Source organism: Zosterops lateralis (genome assembly GCF_965231275.1).
Source record: "Zosterops lateralis genome assembly, chromosome: 17".
Classification (NCBI taxonomy): Eukaryota; Metazoa; Chordata; class Aves; order Passeriformes; family Zosteropidae; genus Zosterops; species Zosterops lateralis.
The window spans coordinates 5,553,194-5,569,927 of NC_139777.1; the positions used below are offsets into that span (position 1 = coordinate 5,553,194).

The 16,734-nt window shown below is 40.8% G+C and overlaps 1 protein-coding gene across 1 annotated transcript in view; it reads left to right on the forward strand.

Annotated features, from left to right (window-relative positions):
- Positions 1–16,734, forward strand: part of ZNRF3 (zinc and ring finger 3) — a 67,716-nt gene that overhangs the window by 34,183 nt on the left and 16,799 nt on the right. Inside the window, exon 2 of the mRNA XM_083873868.1 lies at positions 971–1,096. Within this exon, the coding sequence (XP_083729994.1) occupies positions 971–1,096 (126 nt within the window). The remainder of the gene's footprint in view (positions 1–970; positions 1,097–16,734) is intronic.

Here is a 16,734-nt window from a genome sequence, read left to right on the forward strand (position 1 = left end):
TGAAGTAGAGACTTTTTATTGCAAAGACCTGTGAATATATGTTAGAGCCTGGGAAACAGGCAAGGATCTGTGAAAAAATCCAAGGAAAAACAGAAGAAGAAGACAGCGTACAGTATAAGAAGTGAGATGTATGACACTATACACAAAGATGTTTATCCTCAGGAACGACAGCAAATTTGGAAAAGACAAAAGACATGTAGGAAGCTCCTTGCCATAACAAAATTACAGTAGCTACTCTAATTATTAGAGTAACTACACCAGGTGTTAGAAGGAAGAGGAACAGATTAAATATCTGAAATCTAAAGAGAGACATGTTGTTGCCTAGTGTAAGAAACAGAAATGTCTGACAGGAGACTGAAGTTTCTTACTTCATGATTGCCTTACCTCCCACATCATTTGGGCTCAGAAAACAATAGAGAGTGCTTCACAATGGTCAGGAAGTTTCTTGAACTTCACTTTGGCTTACATGATAGACTTGTTTCAAAGGATGACAGCCTGTTAACACTGTGCAATTATTAAAAAAAAAAAGGTGATAATGGCTCTGAAACATGGGGTCTGGATCTTAATGATGTGTAAAGCTTTTATAAGGGACTCTGCCAAACAGTTCATATTATTTCTGTCGGTTTGCAAGGAAAGGTGGTTTACAATACCAAGGGGGGCTTTGTAGTTAATAATTTTATATCTTAAAGCAAAGGACTTAAAATCACATTTAATTGTTCGCCTTAAATGATTTTTCATAAGCAAGATGACAGTCAACTTACATAAAATTGCAAAGATTTTGTACTCATAGCATGCTTCAGAAATGTACTGAATTCTTCATATATGCAGCCTTACATTTCAGTTTTTCTGGTGTACCTTAACTTAACCCAAACACACTATTATTTATTATTTATTCTTTTATTTATTTATATGCCTGTATGTTTTTGAATTTCAATGGTTGGCTAAAGGCTTCTTTCTGATTCTGTTTCAGATGCATCCACTAGGACTGTGTAACAGCAATGATGAGGAAGACCTGTATGAATATGGCTGGGTAGGAGTGGTGAAATTGGAACAGCCAGAGTTGGAGCCTAAGCCATGCCTCACTGTCTTAGGAAAGGTAAGGGGACAGCATGTAGCTGTTTCTTGGAAGGATTAGTTCCTTTCTGAGAAAAATCAGCAAGAAATAAACCAAGGGAAAACTCCACAAAATATTGTTTTGCCTATTTTCACTCTAGATACTTCAGGGAAAGATGCTGTCATAACTCAGTTGATAGGGATGGTGACAGGGAACTGAGCATTCCCTTTTTGAACTCTGTAGGAACCTAATAAAGATGAAAGCAAAAATGGGTATTTAGCAGAAGCAATATTGGAGTAGAAAGAGTGAACTGCAACTGTGACTCTTACTTGGTCAAAGCAGTCAAAATGAAAGCATCTTACTGGTTTTCCTTAGGCACAATTTTCTGAGAATACATACATTAATTTCCTCTTTTTTGGGGAAAGAGAAGCTTTAAAACCTAGAAAGATTTATTTGCTTTCATCACAGGATAGATCTCTCTAATAACAAGTGAATCTTAATTGTACTGGTCAAAAAAATTAAAATTTTCATCCTGGAATCTCGCCATGAACTGGGGCCTCTGGAATCTTAAGTGCAAAATTTTTCTCTTTGTTTTATGGGGTGAAGTCACTAAGATGCCATTAGTGCTCCCATATATGTTAAAGAAGAAAGCATAAAGGTGACGTTTTTCTGTTCATGCCTTAGAATTTTTGACTATTGAGGTTATTATATGTTGGCATGAAGTCTAGAGGGTTTGAAAGTGAGTGAAAGAGCACAGGCCACTAGATCCACCAGTAACTGAGTAGTTGAAAATTACTGCATAACAGGGGTTCATCCTAAAATCCAGCTGCCTAAATTTGGTAGGATTGTGTTGGTGACTTCAGGTTAGCAGTGTATCAAGAAGCAAATAAAATTGCAGGTTAACATTTTTTATGTAAAACTTGGCTCTGTAAATTTATAAACCTTCTAAAAACTTCACCTTTCCAAGGAAATGGGAAGCCATCTGCTTGACTGAAAGTTGCTGTAGGTTTAACTTGTGGTATGTGGTGAAAAACATCTCTTTAAGAATCTTAGTGACTTCCCTTTCTATTGAATTTCAGCATAATACAGCTTTTTTTTTTCCTAGCCTGGAAAACCATTTTTGTTTCACAGAAGTTCTAGCTGTTGCTTCTTTCTTCTTAGAAAGATAAAATCTGAGGATGAGGTCTTGTAAGGATGGGAATTAGAGAAGATTCAGTCCTGAAAGATGCATGCTGATCCATAAGTAAACTCCAGGAGTAAGTTTAATCTTGAGGCAAACCATTTCAGGAAGGAGTCTGTTCTGTCTGATGTGTCAGACTCTTGAAAACTATGTGAGGAAATATATGTGCAAAATAGATAAAGAAAATTATGTGTGCAAATTGATAAAGAAAGTTGAACCATAGGTACCCTGCACAAAAAAAAAAAAAAGGAGTTACCTGCCCCACTGCTATGTACCCAGATCCCACCATGTTTTCTATACTCCCCCAAAGCCACACCCATCTCCAGAATAAATTCAGCTCAGTATTTGCTGATGTTAGCCTCCTAAAGCTTGGCCTGCTGAACAGCAGACTCTGGCTTTGCTTCAGGAGCTCTGTAGCATCTACTTTGATGCATAATGATGGTGATGTGACATAGGGTGTGTCCAGAGAATTTGGGCATAGGGTTCCAAATGTGTCAGTTCATTATGTAGCAATTTCAAGAGGTGAAAAAGGTGTGGCCCGGGTTCTAGTCAATACTGCACTGTATTTCATTGTTGTGTATTTTCTCTATTTATTCTTTTCTTCCTGAAATATTTCTTCCCTATTTCATGCTCTGTGCTGTAGTTTCTCCTCTCCATCTTTTGCTAGCAACCCTTGTGCTCAGTTCTCACCCTGCTCATAGAAGGACTTCTCAGAATTCTTGGAATATTGTTGAGTGCAGATAGCAGCAGGAGCATCAGCCCTGAGCTTCTTTCAGGTCTCTCAGTTAAGTCAGCCTGGTTATCTTACCAGTGAGAATAAGTTGTGTTGTGACTGTCTGTGTCTCTGAAAAGTTCAGTTTCCATGCAATTTGGTACACAAATTGCTGTGTGAGGATTCAGTGTGGTCTGTAAACTGTTTTGCCTGGGTAAATATCAAACCTGCTGCATGTGTATATGTGTCTTCTTCTGGTTATTTTTAGGATTTAGCAGCTGACTTAAAAGAAAATGTGAAAGGGAAAGGAATGGGAGAGGAGAGGAAAGGAGAGAGGGGAGGAAAAATAGAAAGAAAAAGAAAACGGGAAGGAAAAGAAAGGAAAATGGGGGAGGCCTGGTGTTGAACCGGAAAAAGAAATGGAAATTTTTCAATCTAGAAAAGGAGGAAGAAATCAAGGAGTGCAAACCTACAGTTTGTTCCTCATTAAGTTTGATTTAACGTGCCTCCAAGGTGGGGCATCATAAAAATGATATTGTTAAAAGTTTGGAATATGGCGAAGCAAAAAGACTAGTTAAAAGCTGTAGAGGTAAATTGCATGACACATGAATCTGGTAAAAAGTTTTGTATGACTTTATTCTTATTGTTGGTTTTGGTTGTCAAGGGTTTTTTTTAACTTAGGGGTGGTGTTTTGGTTTTTTTTTTTTTTTTTAGTGAAACTCTGGCCCATGTTTTTAGAAGTTCTATTCTACTTGCTTATCCACGGGTAGCTATACAGAATTTAAAGTGTCCATTTTCATATTGATTTTGTAGTTTTCATACTGATTAGTAATTCATATTGATTTCGTAATTGCTCATCCTTCCTAAGTCATTGCTTGTTCTTCTTTATATGATGTAGTGGAAATGAAAGTGTTTAAAAAAAATGTCTCTGCTGCTAAGAGTGCCCGTGAAAACTGGGCCTTGGTCGAGGCAAGGAGTGTGTGTGGCAGCTGTGTTTTACCATTACCTTTGATCACAGTGCAGCCCTGTTTGAGGCCATGCTGCATGCAGGCAAAGCAAAGGCCTGGGTTTTACTGATCTTATGAGCTCCTGAATAGGGCTAGAAGGGGAATGACAGAGGAAGAAGAAAGCTTTTGGAAATGAAAAGGAAACCCCGTGAACCCGAGCAGCATTATTGGCTGGATTTGCCTACCAGGGAGCCGCTCAGTTTCTGCCAGGCTAATTTTGCTTCAGCTTCTCTCCCCCACACCCCCGACCCCACCTCCCCCTCTCTCCTTCTTTCAGACTTTTTTTGTTTTTGAGGCAGGGCTGTAGTAACTTGGTTCTCAGGCTGGGAACCCACTGAGCTGTTGCCATGGTCACTGGGAAGCTCTTGGTGCCATGTGCTTCAAAGGGAACCTTTCCCCTCCTGGAATTCCTGCCTTCTCTCTGCACACAGCACAATGAGACTCCTTCACTGCTCCAGCAGTGGCACTGTGCAGGAGGAAGGGAAAAGCAGGGTTGCCTGCAATACTGATTGCCTGCCTGCATCCTGGCAGGGCTGGGGAGGTGAAACTGGGTGTTCTTTAAGGTCTCTTCCAACCCAGACCACTCTAGGATTCTGTGATCCTGTGATGGCTCTATACCTGCATGTGTCCTGTCCTCTCCAATATGCAGAGCCCTGTTCTTTCCTCACCTCAGTAATTTTTCAAAGCAAATTGCATCTGTCAAGATAGTGAAATACAATTCAGCAATACAATTGTTTTTTATTTAGTACAGGATAGTGAGACAATGCTGAAGATTTGTTTAAAAGTAGCACTTCTTCCCTCTGTGCAGGATTGAAAGTCCACAAGAAAGGATTTTGTTCTTCTTTCTCTTTCAGGGACTGCTTTTCTTCTATATTAATAGGTTATATGTATTTGAGGATATGCATCTGAGTGTAACCTAACAAAGACAGGATGTCCCTGCTACTACAGCTTCCTGTTTTCTTCAGATGAAAGAAATCTGTAATATGAGGAAATTCCTAGCAGTTCTTCCAATATCCATTCACTTCTTTTCTAAGAGCTTATTTACAGAAAATTGCACAAATACTAACTAGAAGAACCTTGTTTTGCCATATCATTATTATTATTATACTAGTTAGGCTGGGGCCAAAATGATCACCATGTGAAAATGCACTTAACAGTTGAACTGTGATTCCTAACCTTTTGTCTAACAATTTAGTTTAAGTATAAAAATCCTTACAATGTCATCAAATGAGAATTTATGGGGCCATGTTAGTAGTTCAGTTCCTGAATAAAGAGAGATCTGTTCTAAGACTTGAGGAACAAGAAGGCCTGTGAGGAGTCCATTATAATCTTTTTCTTTCAGAGCTACTAAAACTAATAAAGAAAGGCAAATTTAACAAAAGCAACTTATACCTTTATATTAATAGCCTAAATTAAGCCATCAGTTATAAGTTCAAGTTGGTTGCTGACAATCTAAGTATACTTTCTGTTTCTTTATAACATGAATAGTTTTATATACATTTTGGATAATTTCCTGTAGAAATTAACTGTATGTTCAGTTGTATAAATGCATATTGAATTTAAGCAAACGCTCTTCCATGCTAAACATGTTCAGAAATTAGGAATGAACTATGCCATAGATTAAGATCTGAAATTAATGAGAAATATGCCTCAATGGTCAATGTTTCCAAAACTTCGCTTTTTCAGATACTTCCAATTAGTAGTGACAGCTGTAGTAAGGCACCCTTGATGAGTTTTGTGCTGCATGGAGCAGGAAACACTGTCACTTCAGGAAAACTTCTTATATCCGCTGAAGTAGTTGACATCCCACTTATAGCATCTGTTCCACAATTTGGGGACCTTTTCTACCTTCTGTTTGTTAGCCTATGTTACCTCTTTGCAAACAGCATCCAAAAAGCATTTGTAATTATTTTTGAGGCAGTAGTCTCAAAAATTAGTGGCAAAATTTAATTGGTCTAGATGGAATAGTATATATAATTGGAATCCCTGCCATGTTTGTGTTTGTGTTTGTCTTTACTGTATTTGTTCTAAAGAATATATTGAGAAAGAGAAAATAATAATTTTGCCAATGCATCAAAGAACATTATAAATACTGTAATATCATAATGGTAGTTTCTTGTTATTCCCTACTTCAGCATCATTCATAATGTCCAGGACACCTGAAATGTTAACATCCATTTTAAACAATCACAAAACATCTTTTAAAATGATATCTGAAGTGATGCTGTTATTAGTGCAAATATTTTTGATGTCATTTATGTTCTGACAATATTTTTTTTTTTTTACTTTCCCAGTGCTAGCAATGTGATCAGACCTCTGCACCACATAGACAGTGATTTCTAGAGTTGTAAAAAAACTCTAGCATAGATGAGATCAGAAGAGGGGATAATACATGCTTTTTCAGGAAGAAGATGGCTTTTTGTAATGACACACAGAAAAAGGCAAGAAGAAGGAAAAAAATCACATAGAACAAAGTGCTTTTGCCAAAGGCTCAGTGTATTTCTGCTTCCATCTCCTTGCCTCTTCACCCCCCATACTCAGACCATACTCCAACAAAAAGCCTGTTTTAACAGATGAAGAAGGGGATTTGAATGGGAAAGAAAAAAGGAAGAAAGGCTCCATCTAAGAGTGTTAGAACACGTGGCCACTGCCTGAAACAGCAGTGTCATCATTATAACTGAATTCTTGAGTTTATAAGCATCTTTCTCATGTATTCCCTCTTTAAATCCTCTCATTCCATCACTACTTTCCACTGTAATTTCTGCAGTCCCTTTGAGGAGAGAAGGGCTGAGCACAGGAAAGAGAACTGACAAGCAAGGCAGGTGAAATGTGGAGAGAGGAAAGGTTTGTGTATGCATCATACAGTGAAAGATGCAGAAGGAAAGAAAAGAACTGGATTAAAGCCAAAGAGGAGAGAGCTCAGATGAAGGGACAAACAAGGGCTGAATCAGGTTATCCAGTTCAGAAGTAGCTCTGTCAGGTTTTCTTTGATGGGTAGTGGTGAGCTCTTTCCATTGGTAACTAGTGCCAGCAATCTGCTACTGTATTATTTTGCTAAGTTTCTTTCCATGTTCCCTGCACAGTTAGGAAAAGCATCAGCTATTCACGAACAAAGGCCCTCTCTCGTGTTTCTCCCTCTGGGCACTCCTTAGATTTGCCATTGTTGGATTGATTACTTTAAATAAATGTCCACTTTTAGAGTTGAGTCCTTAGCAGTCCCCGCCACCATCTTCACTCCTTTCTAACCAACTGTGGAACACAGCTGCTTCTCCCTTAAGCTGGAGCAGCAGCTGTTGTTGCACTACACGTGTTCCTGGAGTTCAGCTCAGTCAAATCTCCCAGTGAAATTAATGGAAGTCAAGGGCTGACTAAAGACTAAGGAACAATTATTTAAAGCATGCTGCACTTACTACTAGTACTATGTAAATGCTTCGTATCTCTTAAATTTTTTTGACCCTCATTGTTCTATGTGCCTTGTAAGCCTTTCGAACATTGAGAGTTGTTTTTGTTTTACATGCAGAATCCACCTATTTCTCTAACAGGAAAAATGCATAGTGGCAAATGCTTTGGAAGAGCTGTAGAAATAGAGTTTGAAACAGAAAAGTGAGAGAGCAAGTAAGTGCTGCTGTGTTGCAGTATAGAACTGAGCACAAAAGAAGCCTGGCAAGCAGAATCAGATAAATGGACCAGAAAATGAAAAAAGAAGGAGCAGATATGGAGGCAGGGAATGGAATTATTTAGGACTTCACAGATGAGTGACATGCCTAATTTTGGTGCACTAGGAGACAGAAGGCTTTGAAAGAAATTGGAGAACTTCGGAATGTAACCAGAGCTGCATCAGAGGGACTCCAATATTCAGAATAAAAGTTGAACAGATACAATTGACAGTGGTAAAAAGCCAGATCCTAAGAAACTGCAGACATGAAGTGGGAATGTTTTGCAATAATTTTCACTAGACTGAAAGGAAGGAAAGAGAAAAAAAAATTACACAAATTTGGCTTCATATCCTACTGCTTTGAGATAATTTGCCAGAACATGTTTTTCTGCTCTAAACTTTTTATCTTTTTGATGACCAGGTGATATCTAGAGGTGTGGTTTTGGATAATGTGATGATTTAACATTTGTACTGAGTTCAAGGAAATGGCTCCAAATGAAACAAGTGATCATACTGTGAACTCAAAATGAGTAGGAAATGCTTTTTAGTCAGTGTCGGGAGTACTGACTGAGCTACTTGCAATTCTAGCAGGTTCTTTTTGAACACTAGAGTTGAATGTATTTGTGATATGAATTAGGTAATACTGATTAATTATATATATTATATTATTATTTGCATTGCTGTGGCCTTAGACCTGTTCAGTAGGGATATGAAACTCTCACAGAAACTACTAAAAATATCACAAGAATGTATGTGTTCTAATGCATTAATGTCTCAGTTCTTGGCCCATTGGTGTTTTGTTCAGTTGGTAAGCCAAGAGAATACATCACAGACATGTAACTTTTCAAAACGCTCAAATAACTTGGTCCCTTTGGGATAAGAAGAAAGATGGGCCTTGGCCCTGAGGATGCAAATAGTGATCTTTTTTTAGTGGGTGTGGAGGGGAGGAGACATCTGCAAAGAGCACAGAATCCATAGACTTCAGGTCCACGAACGGTGTTGAAACTCCCAGAGGGTCGCTTCAGCTGAGTGTAAGGGACTAATGAGCCAGTCTGACTGTTTATGGGCTGTGGTTAACCTCTTGCAAGTTAGGATTTCCTGTCGCCAGCAATGAGCTGTGACCGCCAGCACCACAGTGTTAATGATGAGGTAGGGGCTGATGAATGGCTGGACTCCAGACAGCAGCCTTCACTGGCAAAGAATCAAGTGGCTAGAGGGAGAAAAACATTGAAGTCTACAAGGGAAATAATGCAATCTCCAGAACCTATAATTCCCATGTTTAAAAAAAGAAAGGGATAAAGAAACTGGCGACAAATTCAAAACAAGTGAAGCTTTTATCTCTGCATTCTGAATAGAAGATTGTTCTTCAGCAAAACTGGCTGTAAAAGCCAGGCCAGTTAAAACAATATGCAGGCTGCTTGCCTCCAAGTAACCAGAAATTGTTGGCTCGGAGTAGCCTGTTCTGAGGAGCCAACCTGCTGGGAGACGTTATCCAAGCAACGGCTTGAATGTAATTCCTCCCGCTGTGGAATGGCTCTTTGGCAAATGAAGACCCTAATTAGAGATGGAAGGGTTTCTATTTTGTTTTTCTTTAATCCTTGCCCCGAGGCCTCTGCAATACAGCCATGTCTCTGCTTGCGTGGAGAGAAGTTTCCAGTTTCCCTTTGTAACAAAAATCCACCACCTTTTTCATTTTTGTTTTCCCCTTCTTTTTATCTTTTTTTTTTCCCTTTTTAATTTTTTTTTTTTTCAGAGTCAACAAACTAACAACAGGGGCCCACCACAGTCTGGAACCTTGAAACTAAAGTAATCCCAAACCAAGGATAACTGTTTGGAAGAAAGGCCATATATATCATGCTGTATTAGCCAGCCATGAACATGGCAAGTTGCTAGCTAAACTGGAATACTGGCCCACCATGCAGATTTTTACTATTGAACTTACTACCCAAGCTGATTCTAGTAGTAGAGAGGGAGGATCTCACAGAATCAGCAGTATCCTACTGGATTCCAAGGGAATCCCACATGATTTTTTGTTCATTCAGAAAGACTGAAGTCCTTTACTAGGGCTTACATGCCTTTCTCTAGTCTTGGATGTAGATGCTCATCCCTGCCAAAGAGGACAGAACCTCCAGGGCAATGGCCTGCAGCATTCTGATATGTGTAGAAGTGAAAATACCTTTGCTTCTTCTCGACTCACCTTGGGATATATCCTGTCTATCTGAATCTACTGTTAGAGATTGCATGCAGGCAGTTAATAACCCTGCAAAGAGCACTGCATTTTCTGTCACTACTGAGATATGGATTTATTGTTTCATAATCTCAGATAATTGTGTTATCTCTAAAATGTCCTTGTTCACCAACCTACTGATGAAGGTCAGCTTCCTGAGGGTGAGGCTAAGCAAGACAGATGACACTATTCCCCATTTAATTGACTGAGGTTAGATGGAATTCTTATTAACAGTTTCTTCAAAGTTTTGCCATTTCTCATTCTAAATACAAGACAATTCTTACAATTCTGTTTTCCCTTTTGATGTAAATAAATATCAGCTTTTAATTCTAAGGTTAGTATTCTGTTAGAGCACATGCCTATAGGAGGAACTCCAGTACATTCTTTCTACATGGCTTGGGTACTGTAGGGATGCTTTTTTATAGTGGTCTTCACTAACCCTAGTTTCTTTATTTACAACTCCTCCAATGCTTTCTTATATCTTTGTTTTTTATTCTCTCAGCACCACAACATGCTTGCATGTATGTTTACACAATTAACTTTGGTCTAGTTTGTTGTTCCTATCCATCCTTTTCCAGTACACCCTCTGTGCAAAGGTTAAGAATTATCTGGGTTGGCTGTAGTGGTATTTCATAGCATATGATACAGTACATGTTTAGTACATAAATATCCTCATCTTGTGACTATATTTCAAAGGTAACTGTATGTAGAAGTTCTGGGAAAAGCTTGAAGGGTTAACCATCAATTGTGAATGCAGCCAGGCAATTCTTGCTGAGTGTGCTAGGCTCTCTGTGAATATGTAATCTAGTTCAAGACCCCCGTATCCTCCTTTGATCTCTCCCAGTGCTCACCCTTCCCTCTGTGGCTGTGCCTTGTCATAGCAACAAGGCTGCTGGCCTGCAGAATGGTGATAGCAGAGGTCAGGGCTTTGGGAGTGGAGTCCCATGACTCTGAAATGTATCTTAAGTGATGTGCAGGCTTTGCTGTGTTCAGGATTAAATAAATGCCTTTTCATTACTGTTTTTACTGGGTCTAGACTCAGAACTAGTAACTGTTTTTCTCTCTAACCCCAGAAAAGAAAGACACTAGTTTTCTTGTTCTTCATTTTAACCATCTGAGAGCCTCTCCAGGGGTATGAATCACACTGGTGTTTATATATATTGTTGATGTGATTAAATATTGCTTGATGTGATAGTTTTTTTTACACTACAAGTATGTAACTTTTTAAGGCTTGGGTTGTTTGGTTTTTTTGGTTTTTTTTTTTTTTTTTTTTTTTTTACAGAAAGGTACACTGGTTTTAAATTGTGATTATGCTTTTAAATTTAAAAATGCTGCTTCACACTTTCTATACTCCTTAATTGGTAAGCAACTGTTGTAATGCTGTGTAATTCAGAATCTGTAGGGCATGTGTATAAAACATATCTAAGGTGTCAGAGAAGTTGAGTATTCCAGTCAGGAAGGAGGTTTATGTATGAGGATTTGACTGTCTTGTTTTGATATTCTGCCTTTATTTTCAGATAGAAACACGAAAGTTCCTTTTTCATTACCTCAGAAAAGGTTTGAAATGGCATCCTGTTTATGCTTGGCTTAACTGAGTTTCTGGAATTACCAGGGAATTGTACATTAACAGGTTTGAAGCATCAGTTGGTTAATTTGTAACTTCTTCTGTTTGCAAAGTAGATGGCTGTCCTTTTCTCCTTCCTCCTCTGCCCTGCAGAACTGGCCTGTGGCCTGGCTTGCTAACTCCAGTGTTGGTTCAAGGGACAAGGTATTTTTTTGTGATTGATTGAGCCTGATAACAGTGTGAGGGGAGAAAAGAGGCCTGGATTGTTCAGATGTTGTTGTCTGTATTCTGTGTAGCTCTGAGAGAAACAGGTTTTTACATTTTCACAGTTGCAAAGAAAAGATGTGTTTGCTCAGTGCTGTGGGTTTATGTAATGTTCTTAATGATGAGCAAGTTCAGATTTTATTGCTTAGCTTCATGTGATGCCATTTCTGCCATGCTGGAAATCTAACACTGCCATCCATAGAATGGGGGTGCAGTTCATACCCACTGCTTGTTTTAATAGGGTTGTTTAAGGTAGTCCTCTCTCCTGAAGAAGTTTAGGGATTTGAGAGCATCAGGGTCAGAATATCGTTCAGCTGACTGCAGTGGCAAACTGGCAGTGGCAACATCTCCTTGTCACAACCTGCAGATTCATCATGCATTTTTCTAAGAACCAGTGGTCTCCTCACCTTTAGAACTTCTTGTGTTCGTCCAGACTTAACAGAGGTTTTCTCAAAACTTCAGAAAGTTAAACCCTGATAAGGTAGGCTCCTAATGCTTGTTTCAGCACCAAAGTTGTCCTCCGATAATATTAAAAAAAAAAAAAAAAAAAGACAAGTCTGCATGCAGAAGTGCCATAGTTTAACCACACAACTACAGCAAACCTCTACTAGGAAAGCCAATATTCTACAACCTGGTACTGCATATTCTGTATCATATCTCAGTAATATTGTCTATATATTTGTGATCTCACTTGATCTTGATACAGAGAAAACAGGTGCAAATCAATTGATATTGGAACAGACTTCGTTACTTTCAAGTCTGCTCAAGAGAAGACCAAGACCATTGAGTTGCTGTATTCATCATTTATTTTGGTGAAATATTGCAGGTGGAAACCTCATTCCTTCAGCTGTATTCCCTAGCAGTCAAGATTGTTGAAATCCTTGAACTGCTTTTCCAGAGCAGTAAAACAAGACACTGCACCTTTTCATTGAAAATCTTGTTCCTTGGAGTCACAGAGTTGGCAAGTTGCATGTCACTGAGTGTTGCTCATATGTTACCAGTCTGCTATGTGAGAGGCTGACTTCTATTTCAAAGCACCAGAAGACAGCTGATGATGGAATCAGCTATGAAAAACGTTCCACTTAACACTGCTTGCATAATCCCACTCTTTTGTCAGATTAATGACCACTGGACTCCATGATGTAGAGAGATCTGACATAGACTGTTGGATCTGATGGGCTGGGAATGTCCAGAAAATAATGCCTCAACTTCAATAATTATTAGTTCATAGAGAAACTGAGTGGGGGGGGAAAATCCTCAAAAACTGACAGAGGAAATTCAGGCTGGCTCAGTTCTCAGCCAAATAAGGACAAACCAATTTTATTGATTACTCTGTTCAACAGTCTCTGCACAGGTTTATACCAGTAATACCATATTTTCTGCCCCAAAACCCAAGATGTACTGAAAGAAGAAATGGCAGTAGGAAAAAGCCATTGTTATACCTGTTGGAGCTGTGCTGTTAGCCTTAGTTTTAGCAGCATTTTGCTTTTGGGATCTATAGGACTGTTTTCTGTGTGCTGTATCCTTACTCTTCTGCTTCCCATTTGATCATTTTGAAGGACCAGCTCAAAATGCTGACACCTGATGGAATAGTTTGATAAAAGGAGTTTACTGGCATCTGTACTGGTTATTCCTTAAACTATTGCCCAATCTCCTCTTCCCCAGCTTTATGAGTTTCTTAACCCAGGGAATAAAGCAACCCACTCATGTAGCACATACCATAATATAATTAATATTTGTTAACTAGACTGTACTAAGTTCAAAGAAGATAATACTTAGAGTTGGGTGAACAATTGAACAAATCCAGGAAGAGAGATAAGTAGTTTTTAATGTAGAAGCATTTCTGAGAACATAAATTTTATAACACCAGGATATACCTGTGGCTTATACACAGGCAGCCAATACTTTTAAAGCATTATTTTCTCCTTTCAGTCCATCAGTATTATCCAGGATGCCAATTTAAAAAAAGTTTGTTTATAAGTAGTAATCTGGCTTTACTAATAGCCATTTTCAACAAAAGGTACTCTATTAATAGATGTGTAATGCATTACTATGTTGATGTAAATGGCAGAGCTTCTAGTGCTTAATGAACTTTGATCTCCCCACCTATGGTTTAAGCCTCACTCTTTCTCTAGTCTGTAATTTATTCACTCTGAAATCCATTACATTAAAGTGTGATGTTTAAATACTACTGAATATTGTCAGGGAATTCTAACTCTGGCAAAGAAGTAAATGTAATGAATGAAGGCTAATTGTTGTTGGTATGATTTTTTTCTTAAGGGGGAACCATGTTAAGCAGCTTTTCTTATGATGCTTTCTCCGCTGTTGCATACTAACTGAGACATTCATTGGGATGAAACCATACTAGAAAGCAGAGGAGGAGATGATTGCCATATTCATGTGCAATATTCATTTGCAAGCATGCAAAGTGTCCTTCAAGGTGTCAGGAAGGAGCTGAAGTTGCTTTTTTGATTGTTGCTGTCCTACCTGACTTGAACGAATAAGAGGAACAGTGCACCTGTTTAATAATTATCTGGTCCCTTGGGATGAACGTTTGCCTCATCAAGGAAGTCGTTACTTCCTTATTGTATTTGCCTGGCCCACAGGGAGGTAGTGCAGAGCTCTTAAAATCTTTCTGGTGTTCTTTGAGGTAATAATTTATAATTCCTCAGGCCTGGAGATGTGGAGAGGTTATTTTTCGTGCACTTCTGTCACATGCTTTTCCTCTTATCTTACCTAGATTACAAGGCTTAGTAATTTCTGCCAGACTTTAATCTGAGATGGTATTTAATGTGCATTTTATTGGTAATGTCCATTGTTCGGTAGAAGCATAAACTGTAAACTCTGAGATGGAGGTTGTGTCACTATGAAGAAAGTGATCTCTTGAATTATAAGAAGTGCAATTACCATTTTGTTTGGTTTGTTTTCTGTTACTCTTTACAAAACGGGAAGAATACTGATACATAGTGATAATAATTCATTTTAAGCCAGAGAAGACAATTACAGAAATAATTAGGCCTGGCAAATGAACGGGAATTCAGTGGTGGAAATGTCTGATTGTTTGCCACAAGTACTGTAAATGTGGAAGTAATCCATGTACTTTTCTAGCCAGCTTCTTTCCCTCCTCATCCAGCTCGTGTTTATTTTTGACGTAGGTTTGGTCACTTCGCTTAGCAAAATGATTTGAGGGAGTCTAAACGCTGGCTAACCCAAAAAGAAAAAAAAAAAAAAAAAAAAAAAAAAAAAAAAAAAAAAATCACCTGCCTATTACAGACTGGTATTATTTTAAGTGGGACTTATTGCTGTGTTATTTTGAGCTGCCCTGATTACTGAGTAGTGGACGGGATATTTTCAAAGACATTTTGACTTTTAATTATGCTGATATTTTCGGGGCTGCGGCAGGAGGGGCCGGCAGGTGTTTCAGGAGCCCCAGGTGCGCTCGGGCCCCGCCGGCCGCCGCTTCCCGCTGAGGGCGTGAGGGGAACTGCCCCGGGAACAGAAGCGTTCCCGCCCCGGCTGCCCCTGCCCGCCCTGCCTCACTTCCCTCACCGTGCCGGGGGCAGGCACCCCCCTGCCCGCCCTGCCTCACTTCCCTCACCGTGCCGGGGGCAGGCACCCCCCTGCCCGCCCTGCCTCACTTCCCTCACCGTGCCGGGGGCAGGCACCCCCCTGCCCGCCCTGCCTCACTTCCCTCACAGTGCCCGCGTTAGGGCCGGGCTGGAGGGGAGGGCAGGCTCCCCCCTGCCCGCCCTGCCTCACTTCCCTCACAGTGCCCGCGTTTAGGGCCAGGCTGGAGGCGGGGGCAGCTCCTCTCTGATCTCGGGCCAGCGGAACCTGCCCCGTGGGGCGGCCCCCAAGCCGCGGAGCCGGACGCCGAGCCCGCTGTTGAGGGCTGGCCCCCAGCTCCCGGTGCGGGCCGGGCTGTGCCCTGAGCGCTGCTCGGGGCGGCGGGAGCGCCTCGGCACCCCAGTATTGACACGGCTCTTTAGCACCTGCGGCCTTGCGCAGGGACGGCAGAGCCTGGGGAGTTTGACAGGAGCGAACGCACCGCCTTTCCTTGGGTGTCAGGATCTAAACCCCAAACAAGGAATAACCCCTCCGCGTTCCCCCGTTCTCCCTCCATCGCCGGGCCCTCCCTCTCCCCTCACGGCCGCGCACGGGCGGCGCTTCCGGCGGGGCGCTGCGGCCGCAGGGGGGCGCTGTGCGCGCCGCCGCTCCCTCAGGGCCGCGGGCGGGACGGGACGGGACGGGCGGGGGAGGCGGCCGGGGCTCCCCGGGCTCGGCCACGGTGAAACCAGCCCCGCAGCCGGCAGCACGGCCAGCCGGGTCACCTCCTTTGGCCGAGACCCTCCGCAGCACCATTTTTTTACTCTGTGGTTTTCATCTCTTAACGCCCGGTGGTGGGAACTTGCTGCTCGTTCAGTGTTCACGCAATTAAAGAATTTTTTTTTAATCAGCGTCGATCTGCAGAATCTCTTTAAATATCTCTTCGGAGTTCAAGGGGCCTTGCTTGTTGACTGATCATCCTGAAAGAACGATCTAAATAGGCTGAACACAGTTCTGTGAGCAGTGTGTGTGTGTGTAAGGGGAGCCTTGTAGGGAAAGCTGGAGGAGCCTCACCTCAGGGCTCCTGCACAGGAGAACGGGGGGTGGATTCCTTTTAACTCTTCCTCACAACAGTTCTTAGTCATTAACCAGGTGTGCCGACTTCAAAGGGGACAAATACCTGGTGGGCTGAGAAAATGCTCCAGTTTGGGGGTTGGTTTCCCTCATGTGCTGTCTGTTGATCTAAAATAAAACACGAGAACAGAGCAAAGAAAGTGGCTTTTATGTAGTCAAACCAACTTCTCTGTATTGGCCAACGTTTTCCCAGGGAAATGCTGAGTAATGTTACATTATTTATCACTTTTTTTGGTTTCTCTTATATCTCAGTATAAGTTGAGGTTCTGGTAGTCTCTGTGGAGGGCCAGTGCCTTCTTGTTTAGTAATGTGATAGCTGTCATTGCTTGGAGAAACAGTTTCTTGCATTCTGTGTCCATAAAGGCAATAGGATTTTCAAAAGTTACTGGGA